The sequence below is a fragment of the Cryptomeria japonica genome, chromosome 6 (assembly GCF_030272615.1).
Source record: "Cryptomeria japonica chromosome 6, Sugi_1.0, whole genome shotgun sequence".
In the NCBI taxonomy this organism is placed as follows: domain Eukaryota; kingdom Viridiplantae; phylum Streptophyta; class Pinopsida; order Cupressales; family Cupressaceae; genus Cryptomeria; species Cryptomeria japonica.
This window is the reverse complement of record NC_081410.1, coordinates 420,778,910-420,803,182: the sequence shown is the minus strand read 5'-3', so window position 1 is coordinate 420,803,182 and position 24,273 is coordinate 420,778,910. Positions and strand designations below refer to the sequence as shown.

The window sequence follows — 24,273 nt, the reverse complement described above, 5'->3', positions numbered from 1 at the left end:
AATCTTCAATAAATTGCTTTTGGATGGAAATCTAACAGTGGTAGGTGTATCACAGTAATGGCATGCCAGGCGGTTGCAAACATTGTCAAGACGTCTCTGGGGCCAGTTGGTTTGGACAAGGTGAGTAGATTAGGTTTTGTCTCCTAAAACCCTAAACCATCAGTAAAATAAGGTTTTATCTTTTAAAACCCCGAAAAATGTTGTGATCATGGATAAATGCATTTTGAGCCAAGCTTTTGACAAAGCTGCGCTTTTGCTTGAGTGTTTGAAAAGATTTGGTAGATTTTGATCATATATATGAGTTCAGCGGTCTTCAATGTTAAACCTCACTCAAAATATCTCTTGCTGCATTCACTCACCCGATGCTCGCTTGTTGTTGTCGCCGCTAGTTTTCATATTTTGGCTTTCTTTGGCGACCCCTAGCTGGACAAGAAACAGTGATGCCAAAAGAAGAATGATTAAATAATCAATATCATGAAATAGTTTTAAAACTTAAGCCATAGCAGCTAGGTCTTGATGATGACTTTTTTGGGTAAGAGCTTGTCCTAGCTTGTTCAATAACATAAGGATCCAAGTTGGCCTTCGTTAGGATCTTAAAATCCTCAAGCTCAAGAAAAGCATCATCACCAACAATCCACTTAGGCTCTGGATCAATCTCGTCAAGGTCAATTGGCTTGTCATTCTCAATAGATCCTATTTTTGTCCATGTAGAAATTAGTCTTTGCCTACAATTGAAAAACATTATGAATATAATTTCAACTGACTGCAGGTATATTAAAAGACTAACTTCGATTTTTCTTTAGCTTAAAGCAGAGGTTGTGGTGAAAAAACACCAAGTCATTCATCAGTTGTCCATGTGGAACTTAGTCTTTATATTTCTGCAAAATTATTTTAAGTTCTTTATATTTCTGTGAGGCTGGATTTGGGCTGTAGATCCAAGCAGCCTTTTTCACTATGTTTTCTCCCTTTTGGGTTTCCACATAATCTGGTGCTCTCTTGCGTTGATGTGTGATTGTGCTTATTACTTGCATAGTTGCTTTAATGATAATGTGAGATGCGGTAATCGTTTTAATGTTGCATTGTTTTTGAAGTTAAATTTGGCATATATTGATTCACTCACCCTCTCAACCCCCGAGTATATTTATGTTCTTAATGTTCCATACAAAAACATATAAAAATAACAAATAACAAATATATACATGTTTGTAGCCTAAAAGTAACAGTTAAGTCCAGAATTTCTAAAAAATTTAAAAATATTTTATTAAATTAAAAGATTAAACTTCAAATATAATTGTATTCCCATTTTTTTTATAATATAGAACATATTAGATAAAATAAAAAATGTTTTATGTTACATTGAATCCAAAATATATTAAAATGTTTAAATAATATTAAAATTTAATATAATTTATTAAATTTAAAATATTCAACTAAATAAATTAATTGAATTGCCTTAAGTGGCACAAATTACCTGTCAAACATATTGTTGACGTGTATTTTGTACACAATCATACACAGAATAAAATACCCAAGGGTACCTTATCCTCTCTTGAATAAAGCCTCTGATTGCTGAAGATGTCGCAAAAAGGATCAATCAGGGTGACTCCAATGTTCTTTTATGTAGGGTCTCTACGTGTGGATAAGCACCAGTGGTCGTTGTGAATGCTGTTTCATCAAGGGGCCTTACGTCCTCCGAGCTTTAGGAACAAGATTTCTCTAAACTAACAAGTCCTCAAAAAGATCAAAAGGTAGGGTTTGCAAGGGATAAATTCTAATCTAATCCTAAGAATGACCTAATGTAGGCTAGACTTGGCAAGATTCTACCAATTTCAATATTGCCATAAACTAACAGCCTAACTAAAATTGATGCGATCTTCTAAGGTAACAAATGATTTTCAATTCATCAAGGATCATAGACACTACCACAAAGGCACATATCCAATGCTCAATGACGATTGAAGGTTTAAGCAATTCAAGTCTCTCCAGTTGACCACACAAGGCGTTCCTACAATCAGTAAGAAGCTAGTGGTTTGGAACGTGAATCTCACCAAAGATCAAGCCCAACACTAAGTCCTTCAAACTTAAATACTACTTTGATTGAGAATGATTCAAGAAAGTAAACAACCATGAAGATAGCCACGAGAATTGCAATAAAACACCACGACTTCAATATTTTATTGATCTCAAAGCCAAAATAGACAACAATTGCTTGAAATTCTTTCTTCAAAACTCAATCTTGCTACAAAATAACTTTCTTCTCTCCAAAAGCTCTAAACTTCTAACTATTTCTTATTGCTCCTATTCTAATTACAAAATAAAAATGAATGAGGGTATATATAGCATCCTCAATTACAATGAACGACCCAAATCAAAAGAAGATCAACCGCTGAGATTCTGACACCTAAACCCTAATTAGGGTTTTATTACAAAAGTTCCCTTTTTATTGAACAATATTAAATGCATAGCCAAATATTTAATTTGGCACAAAAATCTAGGAAACATAGACCAATGATAATTAAGGTGCCATGTCATCTATAACAACCTCTCTTCTAGAACCTTATTCCCTTTTCAATGCTCCTTTTTAGCATATGCAATGAATCTGGACACGATTCCCTCAATCTCAGCAATAGGAATCTCGGGAAGATTCCTCATTCGTTCCTCCAAGTGAATAATCTGATCAAAGGCCTTGAGAAGAGCTGCGTCCCATTCAGGTTCGAGTTCCTTGATTTTCTCAATCAGGAGCATAGTAGCAAACATTTGATCTCTTTGTTCATCTGTAATAACATTCTCATCTTTGCAAAAGATGACCTTGACCCTTTCTTCCAACTCTTGAAGATCCACATCTGTCTCAACTTCGATCCTTCTGCCAAGAATAGTACATAAAACCCCAAACACCTTGTCCTGGATTGGATGGATGACCTCCTCCACTTGATTGCATTTGGCGCTGGTGTCCTCGAAAAGAACTTCCTTCATCTGGAGTAAAGTAGACCACTGGAGTAAATTATGAGCTCCTCCATCCATTATCTTTTCTTGTGCTAAGGTCTTCCTTGGTGTTTGCCTAATTACTTGAAGAACAGGAATGATAACATCTTTAGTATGAGCAAAGGCGGCTACTGTAATCAGTAGGTTGTGGATGATCTCAAGGACCTGGATAGCCCGATGAATGGTCGACATCATTCTTATTGCAAACTCAACGGCAACTGTATGGGATTTGTCAATCCAAGAGCTCATAAGCTGGACCAAGCTCTTAACTCTCTCTGCCTCACCAACTGATTCAAGGGGAAGTGCTTGCATAGGAGATACTGCTGGATCCTGACGTCCCAAAGGCTGACTGAGGTGGCTAAAGTAGTCTCTCCAAGCACCTCTCTCTCTCTCAAGTTTTCTATTCTTTTCCATTTCTTCCTTAAGTTTATCTTTAAGCGCCTCAAATGAATCAGTTGCCTCATCCATTGCCTGCTCGGTGGTGAGTGGACCAAGCTCAACGGTTTCTACATCATATTCTTCTGCAAGGATTTCACCCTCGTACTTGTCCACTGCCGGTGTAGCTATCTGCAACTTCCTGGACCCTGTCTCATCTCTGATCATCTTGGACATTTTGGTGGCCTTCTTCTTTTCTGTTATTCCCTGAGAATTTCCAACAAGGCTATCTAAATCAATCACATTATCTTCGTCTTCGATCACAATCACCCTTGTTAGTCTCTCCTTCAACCAATCTGGAATGGCGGACCTTGTCTCTCTAACTTGTATTTCGTTAGGTAGTGGCTCTTCTTTCCGGAGAGGAGATGTCGCTTCATCATCATTCTTGTCTTCATGTAGCTCATTGACCTGGGGAGATTGACTTGATGAACGTTGAGATGCCTGTCCTTCTTCATGTTTATCATTCTGAACCATTGATTCCATATATTCGTCCACTTCAAGTGTCCTCTTCTCTTGTCGAGAAGATGTGCCGGATGAGCGATCTCGATTGGCTTCTTGCTTCTTCTTGGAAGATTCTCTTTTCTCAGGTCTTTCCTTCCTCTTCGCACCTCTAGGATGAGGATTGCCTTCACTTACGCTTTTGGGGTGAGGATTGCCTTCGCTTGTGCTTCTAGGATGAGGATGGCCTTCACTTGCGCTTGCTCCTCCTTCTGCCGATCTTTCCTCCAAAGTAAAAGTCATAGATATGTTCTGCTCTCTCAACTTTTGATGTTGCACATCAACCCATCTGCGAGTACAGGACAAAACTGGGGCCATCAAAGCTTTTAAGTCCACAACCTCAGGTTCATTCCAATCTATCTTTACTGCCTTGTCCTCTCTATCATAGGATGACTGGAGGTGCCTGCCACTGTCCTGAGCTTGATCGACCACTCTGTAAACTTTGCATTTCCTGATGAAATCCAAAGGCAATCTGGAATGCATCTTTCTTTTTACTTCTAAATCATCTGAGAGATTCATCCAAAAGTCCTCTACCTGACATTCATGCTTGTATTTTCTACCAACTGTCTCTTCTATATACCCATAAGGATCAAAATTCTCCCTCAATGAAAAGAATGAAAATGAATATAAGGCCAACTCTCTTTCTGCATCATCTAAAGCTGGAGCATTAGGACATACCTCTACTGAATTTCCTAGTATGATAGGTACAGGAATTCCATTTCCATGCCTATGTCTGAATGCCTTTGCATAAGCTGCCAACTGCCTAGTCACCTCAAGTAGTACTATCCGGTCTGTCGGATATCTTGGCAACATATATGGAGGTGAAGGACACCCATGAACTCTAATAAATGTAAACTTCTGAAATTGGATAAACCAGGCACCATACCTCTTTACAAGTTCCTGTGCCTCTTGAGATAGCCGATTGTGAATCCCGCCTTGCAGTGTCCTGGTGATGTTCATTGTGTAGGTATCATTGACTAACTTGTAGTTACTTCCTGGTGGATGATGCAAATGAACATAAGAGTCACAAACTCTGACTTCTCCAGGTCCTCTTCCAATCGCTCCTTTGTGAGGTAGTCCTGCATATTCAAAACTCCTGATCAAGGCATATATGATGTATGAGCTCATGTGGAATGACTTGGTAGCCTTTAGTCTTCTCAACTGCACGTCCAAGCAATGGCTAATGATTCTAGCCCAATGAATTGTTCCTTTTCCTTGAACTATCACTTGGATGAAGAAGAACATCCACTTCTCAAAATAGAAGGCTTGAGGAGCCCCTGTAACTCGATTGAGTAAGGTTATCAAATCTCTGTACTCCTCCTGGAAGTCGATCCTATGTGGTGTGTTGGGAATCTTGCTCAGGCGAGGACGACTTTTGAGTAACCAATTCTTTTTGATGATGCTCAAGCAAGTGTCTGGATCATCTTCATACATGGATCTAGCTCCTTCCAAGCTTTTGTAAATCATATCTTTATGTTCTGGTAGATGGAGAGCTTCACTGATAGCCTCCTCTGAAAGATAAGCCAAAGTGTTTCCTTCCTTGGACACGATCGATCTTGACTGTGGGTCATAATGGCGGGCACACTCGATCATCAGCTCATGGCACTGGATTGCTGGAGGGAAGCTGGCCGCCTTGATAATGCCACTTTCAATTATTCTCCTTGCGATAGGTGATGGCTTTCCAATATAAGGGACCTCTTGAAACTTCTTCACACTGAAGTTTCCCAAGTTGGTATCTCCAATGTTGCTCCATTTTGACACGATCTTGGTCTCCATTTCTTCATTCCTTTGATCTTCCTTCATGAGGGCTGGACGACTGGTGGATGCTCCTGCCTTTGGGGTCGCCATCTTGACACCTACACAACATTTCATAATGAGCAATATACCTTGGAACGTAGAAATATAGACTGGATTTAAGTTTTAAATTTAGGAAACTTCATGATAAGTCTTTGAATTATCATTTCCTAAATATGACTATGCAATTGGAAATTCAAAATTTCAAAATTTGAACAAGGAAGATCTTGCCATACCTCTCTTTGAGAACTAGCTCTAAAAAATGATGCAAAAATTAAGAAATTCGCTAGGCAAAATGAAGATCGAAGTCTTCTAGCAAATGCGCCTCCTTCATCAACTTCACCACCCTTTGGGTCTTCAACGCCTTGAGGAAAACTCGCTCCACCTCTAACCTCCAACAAAGTTCGCACTCCTTCTTGGATTGAAATTCGCACTTCTTCTTGGATCAAAATTCGCACCTCTATTGCTTCTCCAAATCGCATTTAAATAAATGATTGAATGATGGATTAAAATGCATCAAAATACCTCCCTTATATAAGCGCTTACTATTGCAATTGCCCATAGGCCGACTTGGAAAATAGGCAAAAAAATAAATAAAAATTAAATAAAAGAGGAGGCCGACCTTTATAAAAATATTAAAATAATATCCCAAGCACTCTCTTTTTATTTAATTTAATAATAATTAATTTAAATGCCTTTGCAATTAAAATTTCAATTTTTTTAAAAGGCCTAAATTAATTATTAAATGCCCATGCGAACTTATTAAATGCCAACTTAATTAAATATTTCACGTTTTTAGCGAATTTGGCATTTTAATGTAATTTGGAAAATATTGGCGCCTAAGCATGGGAAGAATAAGGGACATCTATCAACATCGCTCTGGTCTCTGGGAGAGGGACAGGAGCGCCCATGCATTTTGGCCTTGTATTTCTCGCTTTTCACATTCAAAGTCTTATCTTGGACGTCCAAAATGGCCTTTTCGCTTGGAATCTTGAGTTTGATTTACTCCATCTTTGGAAGGAGTGTATCTTAAAACATTTTCGCCCTAGTCCCTTGGTGAGGGACAGGAGCGATCCCACCTTTTGCCCTTTGTCCTTGTCTTTTCCAATCTCCAATTCATGTTGCAGGGCAATCAATGATCTTCCTTGTTTGTTCTATGCATGCCTAACTCGCTTCTCCAAGACAAAATGAGCTCTTCCAAGGATATTCGCCCTGGTCCTTAGGTGAAGGATAGGAGCAATTTTTTGCGTTTGAGCTTAAAATTGTTGATTTTGAGGTTAATTCCTTGTTCATTATCTTCCTAAAGACATTTCTCACTTTGCATAATCTTGCCTTGACGTGGTTTTGGAAAGGAATGATTGATTCTATAGAAATCGCCCTGGTCCTCCAGTGAAGGACAGGAGCGATCTTTAGTCCATGGCACAAATCCTTAATCATATCAATATCTAATTATCTTCAAGGCGTAAAACATTGTTCCTTAATCCATCTTGAGTCTTGCAAACGAAAGTAGCACTCCAAAATGTTAGGCAATCAGGCAAATTTGAAGATTTCGCTCTGGTCCCTTGGTGAGGGACAGGAGCGCCTTAGCCAATTTCATCAAGTTTTGTGGTTTTTTGCAACTTCGTTCTTCTTTGAAGCATTCCAAATATCATCGCCATCATGTGCCTTGGCCTGGATTCGACCAAATTTGGAAGGGAAGACTTGATAATTTATTTTTCGCCCTGGTCCCTGGGTGAGGGACAGGAGCGCCTTGGCCATTATAGGCTCCACTTGTGTTTTGCAAACTTTCAAAATTATCTTCAATGGATCGATTATGCCTTCCTTTACTCCTCTCAAACGAAAAACTTGCTTTTCCTTTGCCAAAAACTTGTCTTGAGGGAAAATCGCTCTGGTCCCTTGGAGAGGGACAGGAGCTTCCTTTAAAAATCGCCTTGGTCCCTGAGAGAGGGACAGGAGCGCCTTAGCCAATTTGGATCGATTTTCTCCATTGTGGTCCATTCAAGTTATATTCAATGAGCAAAACATACTTTCCTTGTCCTTCTCAAATCGCGAAATCATTTAAATCTTGCAAGGATGAGGCAAACTTGGAATTCAAGCTCCGGTCCTTCAGTGAGGGACAGGAGCGATTTTGTCATCTTAGCATATTTCCTTGCTTTTCGATTACTCAAATTATATTCAATGGACAAGACATGCCCTCCTTGATCTCTTCCAATCATAAAATTGTCTTGATCCTGCAAGAACAGTGCAACTTTGAAAAACAAGCTCCGGTCCTTCAGTGAGGGACAGGAGCGACTTTGGTCCTCAAGGTCAAATCTTTATAATTTTCATCTCAAATTTCCTTTGCTGGGGAAAATACCATCATTTTGCAAGCTATGAACAAAAGTCCAAATCCAAAAATGTCCAAGAAGGTGTGCTTTGAAGAAAATTGCTCTGGTCCCTGGGTGGGGGACAGGAGCAATTTGTCCTTTAGACAACGATTTCAACCTTTCACTACTTTTTGACTAAGTCTGGATATTCAATTACGTTCACTTCATCTTTCCTTGCATCCTTGATGCTTCAGTTTGATCAAATGAGGCCCAAAACGAGCTAAGTAAGCCATTTCGCCCTGGTCCTTCAGTGAAGGACAGGAGCGATTTGGTCTTAAACTTTAAAAACTTGTCATTTTTGAGTCTTCAAAATCTTCAAAATCTTCAATTTACGTCCAATTGTATCCCCTGGCGACCCTGCATAAAACAATTAAAACAAGTCAATAACCAAGATGCACCAAATATCACTTTTGCCCTAGTTGCTGAGAGAGGGACAGGAGCGATTTTGCCCTTATAAGCCAAAATATCAAAAAATTAGGTCTTCAAATCACTTCATCATGCAGGGCTAAGTCATCTTCAAGTCCAGGAATCGGTTACCTTGCTTCCAAAATTTGGTTAGAGTTTGCCCAGACAAAATGTATAATTCCATCATTAAAATGCTAACCCTTAGACCTAACTTGAATTTACCCTCAAAATCTTAACTGGACCCATCCTGAGACATACTTGACTTCCTGGCAGGCTCATCCTATTTCAAAATTGCAATCTCCGTGAGGATGCTTAATAATCTTTCAAAATTAGACTGGACTCGGCTTGAAAATATCAAAAGGCAACTCCTAAGGCTTAACCCTAGTCCAGACGACTCACTCACTTACTCAAAATCCTAAAAGCAGAGAGAAGAACAGGCAAAACAAAAGCAAAAAGAGGGGGTCCCCATTTTAATGGGGCGATGTGTGAAATGGTCACAACACATATATAATGGTGCAGTACACATTCACCCCGAGCTGTCTGGAATGAATCTGCACTTCAGGGAACACTGCATTAGAATTATTACCAAACTTTCTTTTTATTTATTTTGCTCTGTTTGTACTTTCTAGTAAGAGATCAACCCACCACCCTACCCCCCCCCACCTTAAAAAAAAATCGGCAACCCACTTGCTCTGACTAAGGGTTTACAAGGACAGTTGCAACCACACAATGCCAAAATCATATCTGGTGTTCATGATGAAAGAAAAGAAAGTATGAGTTAGGTAACATCTGTTAGTGTTGCATCAAAGGACAGTTATGGTTGCAGAATGGATCATCACTTTGGACAGAAAAAGAATAAAACAGAAAGAACTAAAAATAAAAAATGTAAGAAAAAAAGAAATAGAAGTTTTTTCTGGGCTGGGTTATGCTGGATTTGTTGCGGGTTTGTCCTGGACACACTCACAGGCATCTGGCTGTATCCTGGCCAAATCCCCCAATGCACTGGACCTTGAACTGTTTATGTACTGAATTTGGTTTATGCAATGCCCGGGAGCATATTACTAACCTTACAATAAGGCTGGAAAGCTTTATTTCTCAAGAGAAAGATGTAAGATTCCTCCTGTGAATATTGGATGCAGACTCCCATCTTACCAAGGTAGTCATTTATATGGTGTATCTGAAAGGTGTATAAAACACTTAACGAATTAAGGAATGAATTTGTGTAGATTTTACAATAATACAATTGTTTTAAGCATAAGTAGGCCATTAGCCGGACAGTATTATTTAAATTTGATTTCTGCAAGATGATAAGAGACATCTCTGACAATAATGTTGGTGTTATGCTTCAACACGGCTGACATATGACAGATGTTGGTTGATGATATTGGAGATGTTACAATCACCAATGATGGAGCAACCATTTTGAAGATGCTGGAGGTGGAGCATCCAGCTGCAAAGGTTGGGTTATTTGTTCTCTTGTTTTTTCTTATCATCACTTTGTTGTTCTTATCATCTATATGCTACGCAGTGTCAGTGGTATTGGATGAAAAAAATTACATTATTTTGTCTAGTTCTTCAAAATTCCACCATGTTTATCAATTTCATTCTAGAAAAATTTTCAGTGCACTCAAAATGTATTCTTGACAAGGTTGGTGTGTTGTCCATCTATCTATAGGTTTTGGTGGAACTTGCAGAATTGCAGGATCGAGAAGTTGGGGATGGCACAACATCTGTTGTTATTATTGCTGCAGAGTTGCTGAAGGTATGTTGTACAGATTATATCTCCTTTTAGGGAGATTGTCTTTTGTTTGACCTTATATGCTTTTCTAAGAACTTCAGATCTTAACCATTCTTTTTAGGTTCTTATTTCAAATTTTTTTAAGGAATCTTTCTTACAGTCTGCTGCATGTGCCATTTGATTTTTGTACTTACAGCGGGCAAATGACCTGGTTCGGAATAAAATCCATCCAACTTCTATCATCAGTGGATATAGGGTAATTTTAGCTATTTACCTTAATAATAAGAAATGCATACATACAGAATTGTATTTATGGATTAAATAAGCATAGTTTGTGAGAATGAGAATCAGCTGTTTTGCTGTAATTTAGATGATTGTTTTATAATTTGAGTGTTTTCAGTTGCAAATCATATTGTGATTTTTATTTTGAACAGCTCGCAATGAGGGAAGCCTGCAAATACATTAATGACAAATTGGCTGTCAAGGTGAGTTATGCATCGATAGTGTTAAGGATGCTTCTAAAAGTAATTCTTGCTTGATGTACATTCTCATATGTTGTGTGTTGAGGTTTAATTGTTAACACCATATTCAGCTTTTTGGGGGGAGTCACATTTTCAGCTTCTTATATTTGTATTAACTTGATTATTGGAGGTGACCTTTTTTGTGAAGGAATAAATGTTAAAGATTTTGAAATTTGATCTATCATCTAGAATATTTTGATGGGATTCCTTTTGCCTTGATGTTTAATGCTTAGCATGACAATGAAGCCAACTTTTGAGGAATTGAATGTCTCATAACAGGTTGAGAAGCTTGGCAAGGATTCTCTTATCAACTGTGCAAAGACTAGCATGTCCTCAAAAATTGTAGCTACTGACAATGACCTGTTTTCAAAAATGGTATGTCTTACTACATCAATCCAGCTTATAAATTAAATGGTGTGAGTTTAGTCACTTTAAATCATCATTGTGCTATAAATGATGAAACTGTGGATGCAAGCAGAAATATGGTGTTATTTTCAGCTTTGTATATGTTCTTGCCATTAAAATGTGATTTTATTCATGAATTGTCCATAAATACTATTTGATGATGGCTGAACAATGTGAACATGTATATTAACTCTGTGCTTTCAGCCTTTCACAAATAAACACTTTTCTTGGGCCTTAAAAATTACAAATATGGGAAGAGCTTCAGATACATGGTATTGCATTGTGTTGCCTGGTTAACATTGTTAAGAAGCAAATTTTTTACATTTTAGGTTCTCCTAAACCAGTGTAGACAGATTACATAGAAGTGAAAAACAAAAGATGAGTGGTGAAGCCCTGCAAGCACTATATTGAATTTAATTAACATAAGATGAGGCTGATCAATCAGTCACATAAGCATATAAATGTTTATGTGAAGATCAAGCTCGAAGACAATGTTTGAGTGGATTGGACTTCCATAATCCAATTCAGTTTGCAGTGTTGGTATGTCATAAAAACTGTCTTTATACATCATTATTGAATTCCTCCCATTTAGAGTCTATGAACCTCAGATATTTAGAATCCTGCAAAGAAAAGCTTAAAGCTAATATCGGGACCTATTATGAATCAAACCATCTTCTAAAGAGTAAAGCCAAATGTAGACTTAGGAAATATGTTTCTTTTCTTTCATAATTTATGGAGGGATTCTATTGGAGCCCTCACTTATAGACAAAGCAAACGAAATACGCCATAGACTATCAATCAAGGGGGCTTAGGACATCAACCAAAAAATTGCCGAAATAGGGACCTAAGTCCAACAAAAACCAATAATGCCATAAAATGGACAATATGGATATGGGACCAGCCAAAAGAAAAAGAGTATTATGACAAGGAATAAACTTCCCAACCATCGACACCACCACTGCATTCAGAAAATGAATCTGCCAACTAAGGAGAATTGATACCATGAGTAACCTCCTTGCACTATACAGAATCAATGAGGGCTTCATCTACCAACTATGGGATACTGTAAGTGTTGGTAACCTGAAGGGGCCCTAGGAGTAGGTTACGAGAGATTTTGCAGAATTGAAACAAAATCTAAATAAGACTGCAATCCGTGAGCTACTGTTAACCTGCCAGCACTTCATTGTTCATTACTGAAAGGCCACTCTTAGAAGCTAACTTCTGCAAGGTAGCACTTGTTGAAGAGGAATACATATTTAGTTGTAAACGCAGAAAGAGATTTATTGGAGAGGAGTGGAAGCATTGCAGCCAACTCCGTAATGTCCCCTTTTCCTATGCTCTAGTTTTTGCCCTAAATTTACAATTCCAAAACAAGTGATGGAATAGAGTTAGCAATATCATTTACCAATTGTGGAACAAGATAGATCCTGGTTGAGACCCTGCAATTATGTTAGGTAATCATTGAAGCATAATCCATAAAATACATCTTTACCAGTAGAAACATTATCTCAAAAAGCGTAGGTCTTTCCTACTAGGGTTAGGATCATTAACTCAATCATATGATATAACTAATTTCACCAAGGGAGTTCCTTTTGAAAATCATGTAAGGCGCCTTGAGCTTATTCCTTTCCATCAAGCCTAAGAGCACACAATGACATCCACCATTCAACCTCCAGGCCACACTCAAGGTGGCTCTACTTGAATAGAACTCAGGTGCTACTTGCATCCCATATTATGTATTCCAACAATACGTTTACCTAGCAACCTATCCTCATTATGGAGTTCCTTGGGAGATCAAACAAAGCACCTCGAGCCATTCCATCAAGCCCAGGAGCACGGATGACACCTGCCATTTGGACTTCCAGCCCCACTTGGGGTGTCCCTTGGGAGGTCGTACAACCTATCCTCATTATGGAGTCCTTAGGTGCTACTTTCATCCCATATTATGTATTCCAACAATACGTTTACCTAACAACCTATCCTCATTATGGAGTCCCTTGGGAGATCATACAATATTACAAGGTGCCTCAAGCCATTCCATCAAGCCCAGGAGCACAGATGACACCTGCCATTTGGCCTTCCAGCCCCACTTGGGGTGTCTCTACGTGAATGGATCCCTAGCTACTAGCATCCCTCATATGTACATTCTCCCCTCCATAATGGGATGGTTCGTTGGTTAAAGTGTTTAAGAGTCTTTGATATCTATTATGCATTAGCAAACAGTATGTTACCTTTTTATCATTCCTACCACTTATCAAGTGGAAGACAAGATAACAAATCAGCGAGAACAGAATTTCTTGCATTATGCATCTTATCAAGCACCTTTCTTAGTCTGCTGGCTTTCACTTAGTAATTCTGAAATCAATTTGTCAGTTAAGACACTCAGATCAGATAGTCAGTTAAGATCCATTGACTTGCTGTCTATTTCTCCCCTCTTGTCTTATATATATATCCTCAAGAAAGGACAAATAGTCATGACCTTGCCAAGTCTACTTCTTCCTCAAAGGAGGCATCTCTTGTAAACCACCCTTTGCCTTTTCGTTAATAAATCGCTTTTTGTTTATGTGTTTAAGATAACAACTGATACCTTTTGACTTGCCATTTACTTGGTTCGTTTGCAATAATCAGTGATATTCTTTTTTTCTTTTTTTTCGGTAAAAAGGCCTTAGCCGTATTTTATTGATAGAAAATGTTACAATCTTCGCTCAATGCGGGCGCCGGTAGGAAAGAGCGGAGAGGAGAAAACCTCCGGCCTTGCCTGGGACCATTGGTCCAGTTAAACTAATAACCTATAGATTACAAATGAACTTTTATAAGTTTTACAATCAGGCTTGTACAAAAAAGCTCTTCACATGTAGAAACTGTGCTTGGTATGGAATGTTGTCTTTCTGTCCACTTCTCTCAGTTCCCTTTTATCATCCTAGTCCCCTTTGCTTATCCTGCAAAACAAAAGAAACCTGCTCTTGCAAAACAGATTTCAATACTTTCCTCTGCATATCCACTATATTAACTGTTAGATTCAAAAGATGAATAAAGCCAATATTATTTTAGTACCCTCTTCCCTGCTAATATTCTAGACTAGGTTTCTTTCGAACTAGGTCAACATCAGAGCTTGTTGTTCCTACTTTGAAAGATTACCTAGTCTACAATACTTCTCAGAAATGAAAACACTGGACAACAAAGGATTGATGCTACCGCAACCTTTCTAGTCTGAACTTTAGTAACTTATCATAGTAATCACAATATTCGTCTGTGTAAGTATAGATAAAATAACATTTGATATTGTCATACAGTAAATACCTTACCCTTCGCTATGCTTATACCGGAATAAACAGTGCACTATGTGTTTTGAACTTTTGATATAACTATCGCTTCTATCGGTCTATGCTGAAGATTCATTATAATAATAATATAAAAAAAAAGATAATGTAACAGAAACTTAATCCTCTTCCCTGTCATCCGAAATTTTCATACCAGAGGCTTGTGCTTCAGTGGGATTCTCTGCTTGGAATGGTGTCCATCCTTCTTCGACCATGTAACTCACCCACCATTCTCCTTTCGGTTCTTTGACCACTCCCAGCCATTGCTTGAAAAATTCAATGCTTCTGGCAATCTCTGTTTGTCTTTGGTTGCAGAGACTCTGATCCTTATTACTGAGGATGGGCCTTTTGAATTCTACATTGAGCACCTCCCCCTTATCAATGGCTTCCGCCGCTTTGGAGTAATCCTCCGGATATGGTGTTTGTAGATTCTCATCCATGCATTTTATCGCCAATTCCAGTTTATCCAAATATTCCTCTTTGAAAATCAACCTGCATAATGTAACTGTTGTTGCTTTCCTTTCACCCATTGTAAGTAATATCGCTGCAAACCCTGCTGGGATGCTACTGTTGACTCTCTGTCTATGCTCTGCAAGGATTATCTCGTCATCCAGAATCCTCTTGGTCGCATGTATAACCAAATCATCCTCCGTTTTCAGGATGACCGACCATCTCTTATTTGAAATTTCTCCTTTGAAGGACATTTCCCTTTTCTCAGAGCAGAGACAAATACCAGAATCCATTTTTGGCAGAGTTTAATGTCGAGTACTAATTTGGATATATACTAGTTATGGCAAGCGGTGGAGCCGGTGCTACAATTAGTGACCCCAGTTGAGTCACATGAAGATAACTTCTCTATCATTCGCTCTGTTGTATGATTGCTTTTCGATATATCTGACATATTCCTTTCCCCAAATGACTGCGGGTTGATGATTATTGGTTCATTTTACGCCTGGCCTTACTAGTGTGTGATTGCTCTGACACTCGAGTAGTATATTATGATGCCTTTTGGATATTTTCATCATTTTTATATGCTACATCGAGACACAGATATATGTCCACATACTTCAATCTATCTATATATATATGTATACGTGTGTGTGTGTATTATGTGTATTGGCAAGTATATCTATAATCCTATGTATGCGTATATGTGTTTGTTCCCAATTTGTTCATGCTCGAGTATGCATGCTGTAAATGTCTTAATGTATTTTTATTTATGTGGCTGTGTAAATGTATATGCATTTATATGCACATATCTGCATATATATATATATGCCTGTACGCCTCTATTTTAAATACATACTTGATTATCTGTCTATTTGTGCATATGTATGTATGTAGGTATGTAATTGTCTTGCTGTATGTGTTCAGGTTATTATAATTGTGTCCGTCTAATCTGTGATGGTGTAACCTCTGCCCAGTTGTGTCATAACGTTTATGGATCTTGGTGTTATGTCCTAGTGGCATCATTTTGCTAAGGATTCAGGCCGCATATTGCCTATTTATTCTGAGTAGACTGCGTGAATCATTTTGGATTAGTGCCTAACCATCACGGCTATAGAAATGAATATTTTTACTGATTGATTAGGACTGGAGATTGTCGACCAGTGGAAAGAATATTGCGAATGCTCAAGTTCTTATCTGCCACCTTCAAGCCTTATAAAATTGTGCAGTCATATTGATAAGACGATTTTCTGGATGTATGTATCTCAATACATCCAAATGACCACATGAAAGATGTTTTTAAGGCGGGACATGACACATATGTTTCTGCCCTAAACCTGCTCCCCATCTGCTATTAATCTGCCTTTTTATGTCTGCCCTCACTAGAACTATATTTCTATCTGTTCTCCCCTCATTTTGCCATATTTTATCTCCCTTTATACCACATCAAATGGTGCGGTTCTCTATTTAGTCCTCAAATACCACAATTGCCTGCAGCCACCCATTTAGTCCAAACTGAGTTGGTTAAAGTCAAGATGATAGGAGAAGCTTATTGCTATGCAACAATTGTTGAGGAGATCAAGAAAAAGAGCAAGCAGGAAGCAACCTCTGCACTGGGGTAAACACCTCCTTTGGACAAGAACAAATTGTCCAAGTTATGTACATGGTAGGACAAAAACAAGTCTAGCAGCTACTCCAATGCAGACTGTCATGCTCAAAATAATTTACTTACATGAAAAGAAATAGAGGATTATGGAGTAAAGCCCTTAGATGTAATCATTGACATCGATCCCAATGTTTTAGTCAACACTGGACAGGAAATCCTCATAGTGCTAGAAGTTGAAGTAGAGCAACTTGTTCACAAATGTGGTTGCAAGGTCAGCCTCTAAATTTCTTGATTGATGGTGGTAGCACGAAGAACCTGATTCTTTCAGCAACCATTGTGCACTTGGATTCGCTAACCATGCCTCATTTATAATCTTACAAATTTGGATGCTTCAATTCTTGCAACAGCCAAGGTATACATGTTACTCTCTGGTGCCACTTTTCATATGTTATTCATCCTTTTAAGGTGTTAGTTTGTGATGTGATGCCGATGGAAGTCTTTAATGTACTCCTTGGACATCAATATATGCATAGTCACAAGTGGATATACAACACAAATTATTGCAGCATAGTTGTATCAGTGAGCAATAAGAGATATCTGATTCTTTAAGCGAATTCAAGCTCAACACATGATCTACCAATAGTGGTTCCTGCGGTGACATCAAAACCATGTGGTACCCTATGGTAACACTAATCTGATTCGTAGCACACCAGAGCACCTCCCAGATGCTTGTGTTAACACAAGGGTGATTCATTCTTCTTTTGTTGACACTGCACACACTCCAGCAGTGGCACATTGTGCTAACCACACTTCTGCCAAACCTTTCTAGAGTTTCTAGCACATCTTCAACAAATTCCAACACACCTTTAGGCCAAACTCCAAAGTCTAATTTATGGTCAACCTTGTTGTTTCAAGTATCACACTACAAACATTAGGTGTTGTAGTCATTGTGCTAATCTAGGTGACATCTCTGATGCTTGTGCTATGCTAAGTCTTTGACCAACACTTTCCATTCACACAATATAACCTTTGGGAGATGTTGGGTCACATGGAAATGATTCAGCTTCCTTAATGGCTCTTGGCTTATCTGTAACATTAACTTAGTTGGCAGGTAGGTAGATAGATACAAAATAGCAACTATACATCTTTATCAAGAGCGTGCCTTGTGTTATATTTCAAACTAAACATAAAAAATTGGCTTCCTGGTATTGTGTTTATAAACAGGTATTTGCTGTTGACTAGGATTCTTATATTTGTGGCAAAATGGCTGATTTCTTTGATTGTTTTTGTCTTGATTTGTAGGTTGTTGAAGCTGTTCAAGCTGTAAAAACTCCTGGCAACAAGGGTGAAATGAAATATCCAATCAAGGTAGATGGTGGTCTCTATAAAGCATGTAGTCCTGTGGTATCTCTAGTTTTATAGCTTTTGTTTTATACATTGCCATTTTGTGCTTGCACTTTGTTTTGTTATGCCCATTTTCAGGCTGTGATGGATTGTCTTGTTGAAGAGAAAAATACCAATAAATCTATATGCAGGAGAAGCAATGCCAATAAAATTTTAAAACTTAATAAAAAGAAATAATTGCACACTCATAGCATAACTAGAGATTTTCCTTTGGGGAACCCTTCTGGAAAAAAACCCTATTATTTCAACCATTCATAATATGCTAAATTTCTTTGCACTTGCTTCAGATAAGCCTTGTGCAAGTATTCATCAGCCATCTACAGAGGAAACCTCTAAGTGGCATCGTAATATCCTTGTGCTTTTTAATATTCTTTATTGCCAATTTTTAACTTCACCAAAATAACAGTAGATTTGAAGAGTATCAGAGAATGAAACAAAGAACAGACTAATATGACCTTTTTGTTAAGTTCCTGTAGTTAATCATTAATTTAACATAGGATTTTGTTTAAAGTTAACCTTTTGCCTGACTAGACAGCTAGGTAGATTATAAGCAGCATAAAACAAACCTAAAAATGGACCAACTTTGTACTTCCTTGTAGTCTATAAAAGGAAGTATACTCATACCCTGGCGTGTTAGTTGTGCTGTGTAATTGCCAACCAGTTTTCCTTGAGTGTTATAGAGGAGAAGTATAATTGTATCTATCTATCTATACAGGAGAAGGAAATGATTCAGCTTCCTTAATGACTCTTGGCTATTACTTATTTGACTGGATTTCCCTGGGAACTGGTGGGCTGTATAAATACTCATGGGGAGATAATTTATTTTCTCTTCATAGACTGTAGATTAGGATAATTGAATCAATTTTTTGGATGCTTGCTTATGAATGACCATGCTTTGCTTTTTTCTCTAGGGTATCAATATTTTGAAGGCACATGGACAAGGGTCTAAAGATAGTTATCTATTAAATGGTTATGCTCTGAATACTGGTCGGGCAGCTCAAGGCATGCCGACAAGAGTGGCACCAGCACGAATTGCATGTTTGGATTTCAATCTTCAGAAGACAAAAATGCAGATGGGAGTGCAGGTTCTTGTCACTGATCCAAGGCAGCTTGATAGGATCCGTGAAAGGTAGACAAATTATGCAGTTTATTTATTGATAAGATGTAGAGTGTTTGTTGAGTTTTGGATAAGTTATATCCAATTTGTTGGTTTTTATATTTCCACTGTGATGACCTTTTCAAAACACCCAGAGGTTCCTGTAAAATTATTTGCAAAGATGTGCTAAGCATTGCCCAGGGCAAATATAATGTGCATAAGTGATAGGACTACTGGAAAGGCAAGAGTTGCCTTGATTTTTAATCTTGAATTGCTGTTGCTAGTTTGTTTATGTTGTGAGAAATTGTGGTTTTCTGATTGAAGATGAGCATGGTATTTGTCGTTTCCAATGCAGCAATGTGGAGTTGGATAGATGGTTGAGTATGTGTATTTTTAACTTGCAATTGCATATTATTGATCACTATCGTGTTTTTTTCATTTGTTTGTGCAGAGAAGCAGATATAACTAAAGAGCGTATTGAGAAGCTTTTGAAAGCTGGTGCAAATGTCATTTTAACAACAAAAGGAATAGATGACATGGCTCTTAAGGTCTATTGCATACTATCTCACATAATGCTGCAGTTTAGTGAACTGAAAATTTTGGCAATGTTACTGCTGTTTGGATAAGCTGGTTAATATCTGTCGATTTCTACATGGTGCAGTACTTTGTAGAAGCTGGCGCAATTGCTGTTCGTCGTGTACGTAAGGAAGACTTGCGTCATGTCGCCAAGGCAACTGGTGCTACACAGGTAGTGAATTTATTTTGTCAGCTTTCTAACAAGTGGTGATGAATTATTTTCGAGAGGACTAAAAGTTCACAAAATAGTATGTCTATTAAGGACAGTTTCATATCATACCAAACTGGAAACAACAAATTTGAATTTAGTGATTACAGAAGTATGTTGAAAATAAGACCCACTATCAAATTTCTTTAAAAGCTTCAACACATCACATTTTTTCCTCACAAAATCAAATCAATGATGGGGAGTGAGCAGGAGCTCCAGCAGTAGCTTTTGGTGCATCTACAACATCATTGTGGTTAGGTTTTCTTGGCTAAGTATCAAATCCCTTTAAAAGCTTCAACACCACATTTTTGCCTCACAAAATCAAATCAATGCTGGGGAGCGGGCAGAAGCTCGAGCAGTAGCTTTTGGTGCATCTGCAACATCACTGTGGTTAGGTTCTCTTGGCTAACATCAAGTGCTACTTTAGTAATACCCTCGTCATCCTTGGCTTTTGCATTATCAATCTTATGTATGGATTCCATCATCTGATTAATAGTACCACACAACTATTGCTCTTATAATCTCCAATTCAAGCTAGTATGACACCACCATACCTTCAATCTGGGAATGAATGGTCAGCAAGGGATGAATCTGAACAATAGTGCAATATGACTCTTTAGCCTTGGCTTTAACATCACTAGAGCTTGATGATAAGTCAAAATTTGGTTTGTTCATTGCCTTTGATCTGAAAATCAGATAGAAGAAACTGGATGATTGGGCTCATTGTGTTTCCTTCTTCACAGTCAAGGTGTTGTCTTAGTGCCTGAGAATTGTGAATTTGTCGAGTTCTTTGTGGTGCAGAGCAGTAGGAACTATATTCTTGTCAAGGAATGTCTTAAATGATCCGGAGCATCTCCGGGCGTCCTTGGAATTTGATATGTTTTTTGACGTTTGATCTTCCATTTTTTGTATGGGAGTTATAGGAGAGGCAAAAGATCATTGTAAAGTGCTTAGAAAAGTTGTCTCCCATTGTATCCTTGTTCTAGTGGAAGTGATAGAGCAAGGGTTTTTAAGTTGCAGAGGCACATTGCAGGGGTGAGGAGGGACTTGTAGACATTGTTACGACACTTGAAAGCCTTAGTAGCATTGTAACACCTTTGTAATTGCACTGTGATAGTGGAATGAGGAACACTAGTTCACTCTTGCTAGAGTTTTTACCCATTGAAGGGTTTCTCCTGGGTAACTTGCTTGTTGCAGTCATTGTGTATGTGTTCTCTTGTATGTTATCTCACTGTTATATGTTCTTTCATGTGTTACAAACAAGATGAACATATTTTGACTGTAAATGGCATCCATTTGAATTTGTCTTACAGTGTCTGGAAAGTGTTTTTTAGAATTATTGACAATGACATCTGTAGTTGATGAAAGCTAATGACATCATGTATAGGGACTATTCTAAGAAAGTTGTGTGCTTTTACCAATAAGTATTCTGGGTAGACTTTTAGCACACAATTATTGAATAGATTTCACAATCAGTTCCAGGTATTCTCAGGCAGAAGACAATCTATGAAGTGTGATTTCATTGATGAGATCAATAAGCAGCCTCTTTTGTTGAAAGACATCTTTGTTTCTTTCCTTAGAAATGTAAGCACCTTGCAAAGGTCAACCAGAGTTTTTTAGAGAAAAACAGAGATTTTTTCTCACAGCTGATGCCACACATGATACTAAAAATATTTCTTGGGAGTAGCCTGACAAACCAAAAGAAAATGAGTATTTCAATTAAAACTGGGAAAAACATAGGAAAAAGATCAGCAAATAAAAAAATGCAGAGAAATTTAAAAAAATTTAGAAATATTTTTTTTATTTCGTTCAAAATAAAGGTGTAAGACAGAAAAATAGAACAAACTAAGAGTGAACACCATGAATTATGGATTTTTTAAATTAATTGAGGTTGTTGCTTTGCTATTTTGCACACCATAGTACATGGCTCTATAGTTTGACTTCAAAGTTTAATCCTAAAAGTAAATTAATTACAAAATACTTAATAGTCCTACAAGTATAAACTAACAAAATAAGGAGGGAGCCTTATAGACCTACAAGTATAAACTAACACAATAGGGAGGGAGCCTATGAGGTGCTTCTACGATCTAGGAGTTTAGATTGTGATGTTGATACTCCAGGGTTCATGCGTCAAATACCAAGGTAGCAAGGTCCTCATCATTTAAAGTGGCTCATCAATATCCATTTTGGGATTTGGGTCAATCTTGTCAAGGTTAATTAGCTGATTGTTATGAATGCTCCTTGATATAATTAGTTTAAATGCATAAGTTCATAATGCATATGGAATAAGCATTAGAAATCAGAGTTGCAAATCACAACAAAACATTAATTAGAATTAGTAAATTTAACATTGAATTTTCTTGAGTTGAAGATGTAGGTTTTGGTTAACAGATACTAGATCGTTCATTCACTGTTGAGTCAAATGGTTGCATTTTATGCATGTATGTGTGTTGCACTAGTTTTGGTCCTCCACTTTCAAAGAATCCATTTGACCCATCATATTTCAAAGTCGTTCATTCACTGTTGAGTCAAATGGTTGCATTTTATGCATGTATGTGTGTTGCACTAGTTTTGGTCCTCCACTTTCAAAGGATCCATTTGACCCATCATATTTCAAAGTCTAATTTGTAGGGGTGTTTTGAACCTTAACATGTTTCTATAAAGTCTCCTTAAGCCTTTTAACACTTCATTTTGCCTATTGTTGGCCTTTGAAGATGGTTTTGAAACCATTGTTGGGCCTTGATGGAGTTTTGACATCATGTTTTGGCTCCAACAAAGCTTTAGCTTAAGCGTTCTTGATGTCCAACAAAAAGACTCCAAGATGGTCGTGTTTCTAAAGTATCGGTCCTGATCAAGTTACTCACTATTTTGTTCCCTTCTAAAGAGCTTTTTTTCAAAAAGATTGTTCTCTTTAAAAAGTTCAAGTTTCCTTCAAAAGGTGGCTTCTTCATTTGTTTTTGGAACCATTGTTAGGAGCCAACAAGTGTCTCATAACCTTGTTGGGCTCCGACACCAAACTTAGAACTTCAAAAGCTCCTGTCGAAGAAGCAAGAGAGAATATAGTCAGAACTTTGGAAAGTTGACAAATGAGTTTTGAAGCTCGACACACAACTCAAAACTTCCCTTTCATCTCAAGTTCTCTAAGGCTCAAGGTGAAAAGAAAGAATTAAACAAAGAAGAAGCAAAGAAAAGATAATAAAGCAGAAATCAAATGAGATTTTGAAACCTTTGTCGGACTTCGACAAGGTTTTGAGAACCTAGCAAAGGCCCGACCCCTTTGTTTTAAAAAGATGGCGGCAATGGGAACCACCTACGTAGCATTGAATATTGTTATGGCCGAGTGGGTGAATTAATACCGTGGGATGTTAAAAGAGAAAAATAACCCAAACTGAATTGTTTTAAGCATTTGCAAGAGAGAGATCTGAAGGTTTTGGAGCATGTAGAGGCAGATTTGCAATTTAAGGTTCGACAACAGCAAAGCCAGCATTCGACCTGGAGACTTTCTTAGAAGCTATAAACTAGTAAGCCTACTATTCTAGCACTCTAGTAACCCATATTTTCTGCTCATTTTGAGCATTTTTCGAGCAATTCCCAAAGCGAAAGCCGTGTAACCTAGTCGTTACTTTGCTGAAATTTTATTGAAATCAAAGAATAGAAGTCTGAGCTAGAATTAAATAAGAATGAAGTACAAATATCTAGAATACGAGCACCTGTCTAGTTTAACTAGTACATTACTAGAAATTGGCGACACAAGGTTAGGTCACATAAATCTAGGTGAATTTTGGGAAAGAATAAACAAGCCAAATAGAGCTCCAATTACTCAGAGGCTTGTTGAAAGTGGCTTACTACAAGCAACTGCATTCTGTGTGGTTGTGTAATGCACAAACCTTGTTCTTGAATGTATAAATCGCTATAATCTTGACACCAGGGAGATAAGAACCAATAACAACCTACTCATCACTCTGGATAGAGCAACCATTAGTGGTTGTTTTAGACTACTAGAAAGGGAGGTTTTTATAGACTTTGAGTTCACCTCTTCTCAAGCACAGTTTAATGAAAAGAAAGGGTATTGCAAGAACTTTATTGCAAGGGAGTGGTTTGCAGTGTCCAAGAGGGGCGAATCGCAACTGCCAAAGAATTTGCACAAGTCATTTTAGAGATGAAATCTCGGAAATGGTGGTGCTGCTCCACAAACTAAGAGGTAATGTGACTGCTTATGACTTCGAGGAATGGTTGTTCTTTGTGCAGATTATTGTTGCAGGACAACAATATATATATTGGGCAACCGTCATCAGTGATAGGTTGCACTACATGATTTCACACTTTGCCTTCAACATTTCCTATATGTCTTCCTATCTTTTCTATGCTTTGGCATGCATAAGGCATTGGCTGTGGCATGTAGAAGTTTTTAATGATCAGATTTAGATATATAACTACTACCTTGATCTTTAACTAGAAAGGAGCGATCACAA

General features: G+C 37.8%; 1 protein-coding gene across 2 annotated transcripts in view; it reads left to right on the top strand.

Annotated features, from left to right (window-relative positions):
- The window catches only part of LOC131038883 (T-complex protein 1 subunit alpha), a 43,458-nt gene that overhangs the window by 297 nt on the left and 18,888 nt on the right, over nucleotides 1–24,273 (top strand). Inside the window, exons 2-11 of one of the 2 annotated variants that reach the window (XM_057971445.2) lie at nucleotides 56–120; nucleotides 9,849–9,938; nucleotides 10,156–10,242; nucleotides 10,415–10,474; nucleotides 10,653–10,703; nucleotides 11,019–11,114; nucleotides 17,820–17,885; nucleotides 18,833–19,050; nucleotides 19,469–19,565; nucleotides 19,679–19,765. In XM_057971445.2, coding sequence (XP_057827428.2) covers nucleotides 56–120; nucleotides 9,849–9,938; nucleotides 10,156–10,242; nucleotides 10,415–10,474; nucleotides 10,653–10,703; nucleotides 11,019–11,114; nucleotides 17,820–17,885; nucleotides 18,833–19,050; nucleotides 19,469–19,565; nucleotides 19,679–19,765 — 917 coding nt within the window. The remainder of the gene's footprint in view (nucleotides 1–55; nucleotides 121–9,848; nucleotides 9,939–10,155; nucleotides 10,243–10,414; nucleotides 10,475–10,652; nucleotides 10,704–11,018; nucleotides 11,115–17,819; nucleotides 17,886–18,832; nucleotides 19,051–19,468; nucleotides 19,566–19,678; nucleotides 19,766–24,273) is intronic. The other variant, XM_057971454.2, reaches the window with a different exon arrangement.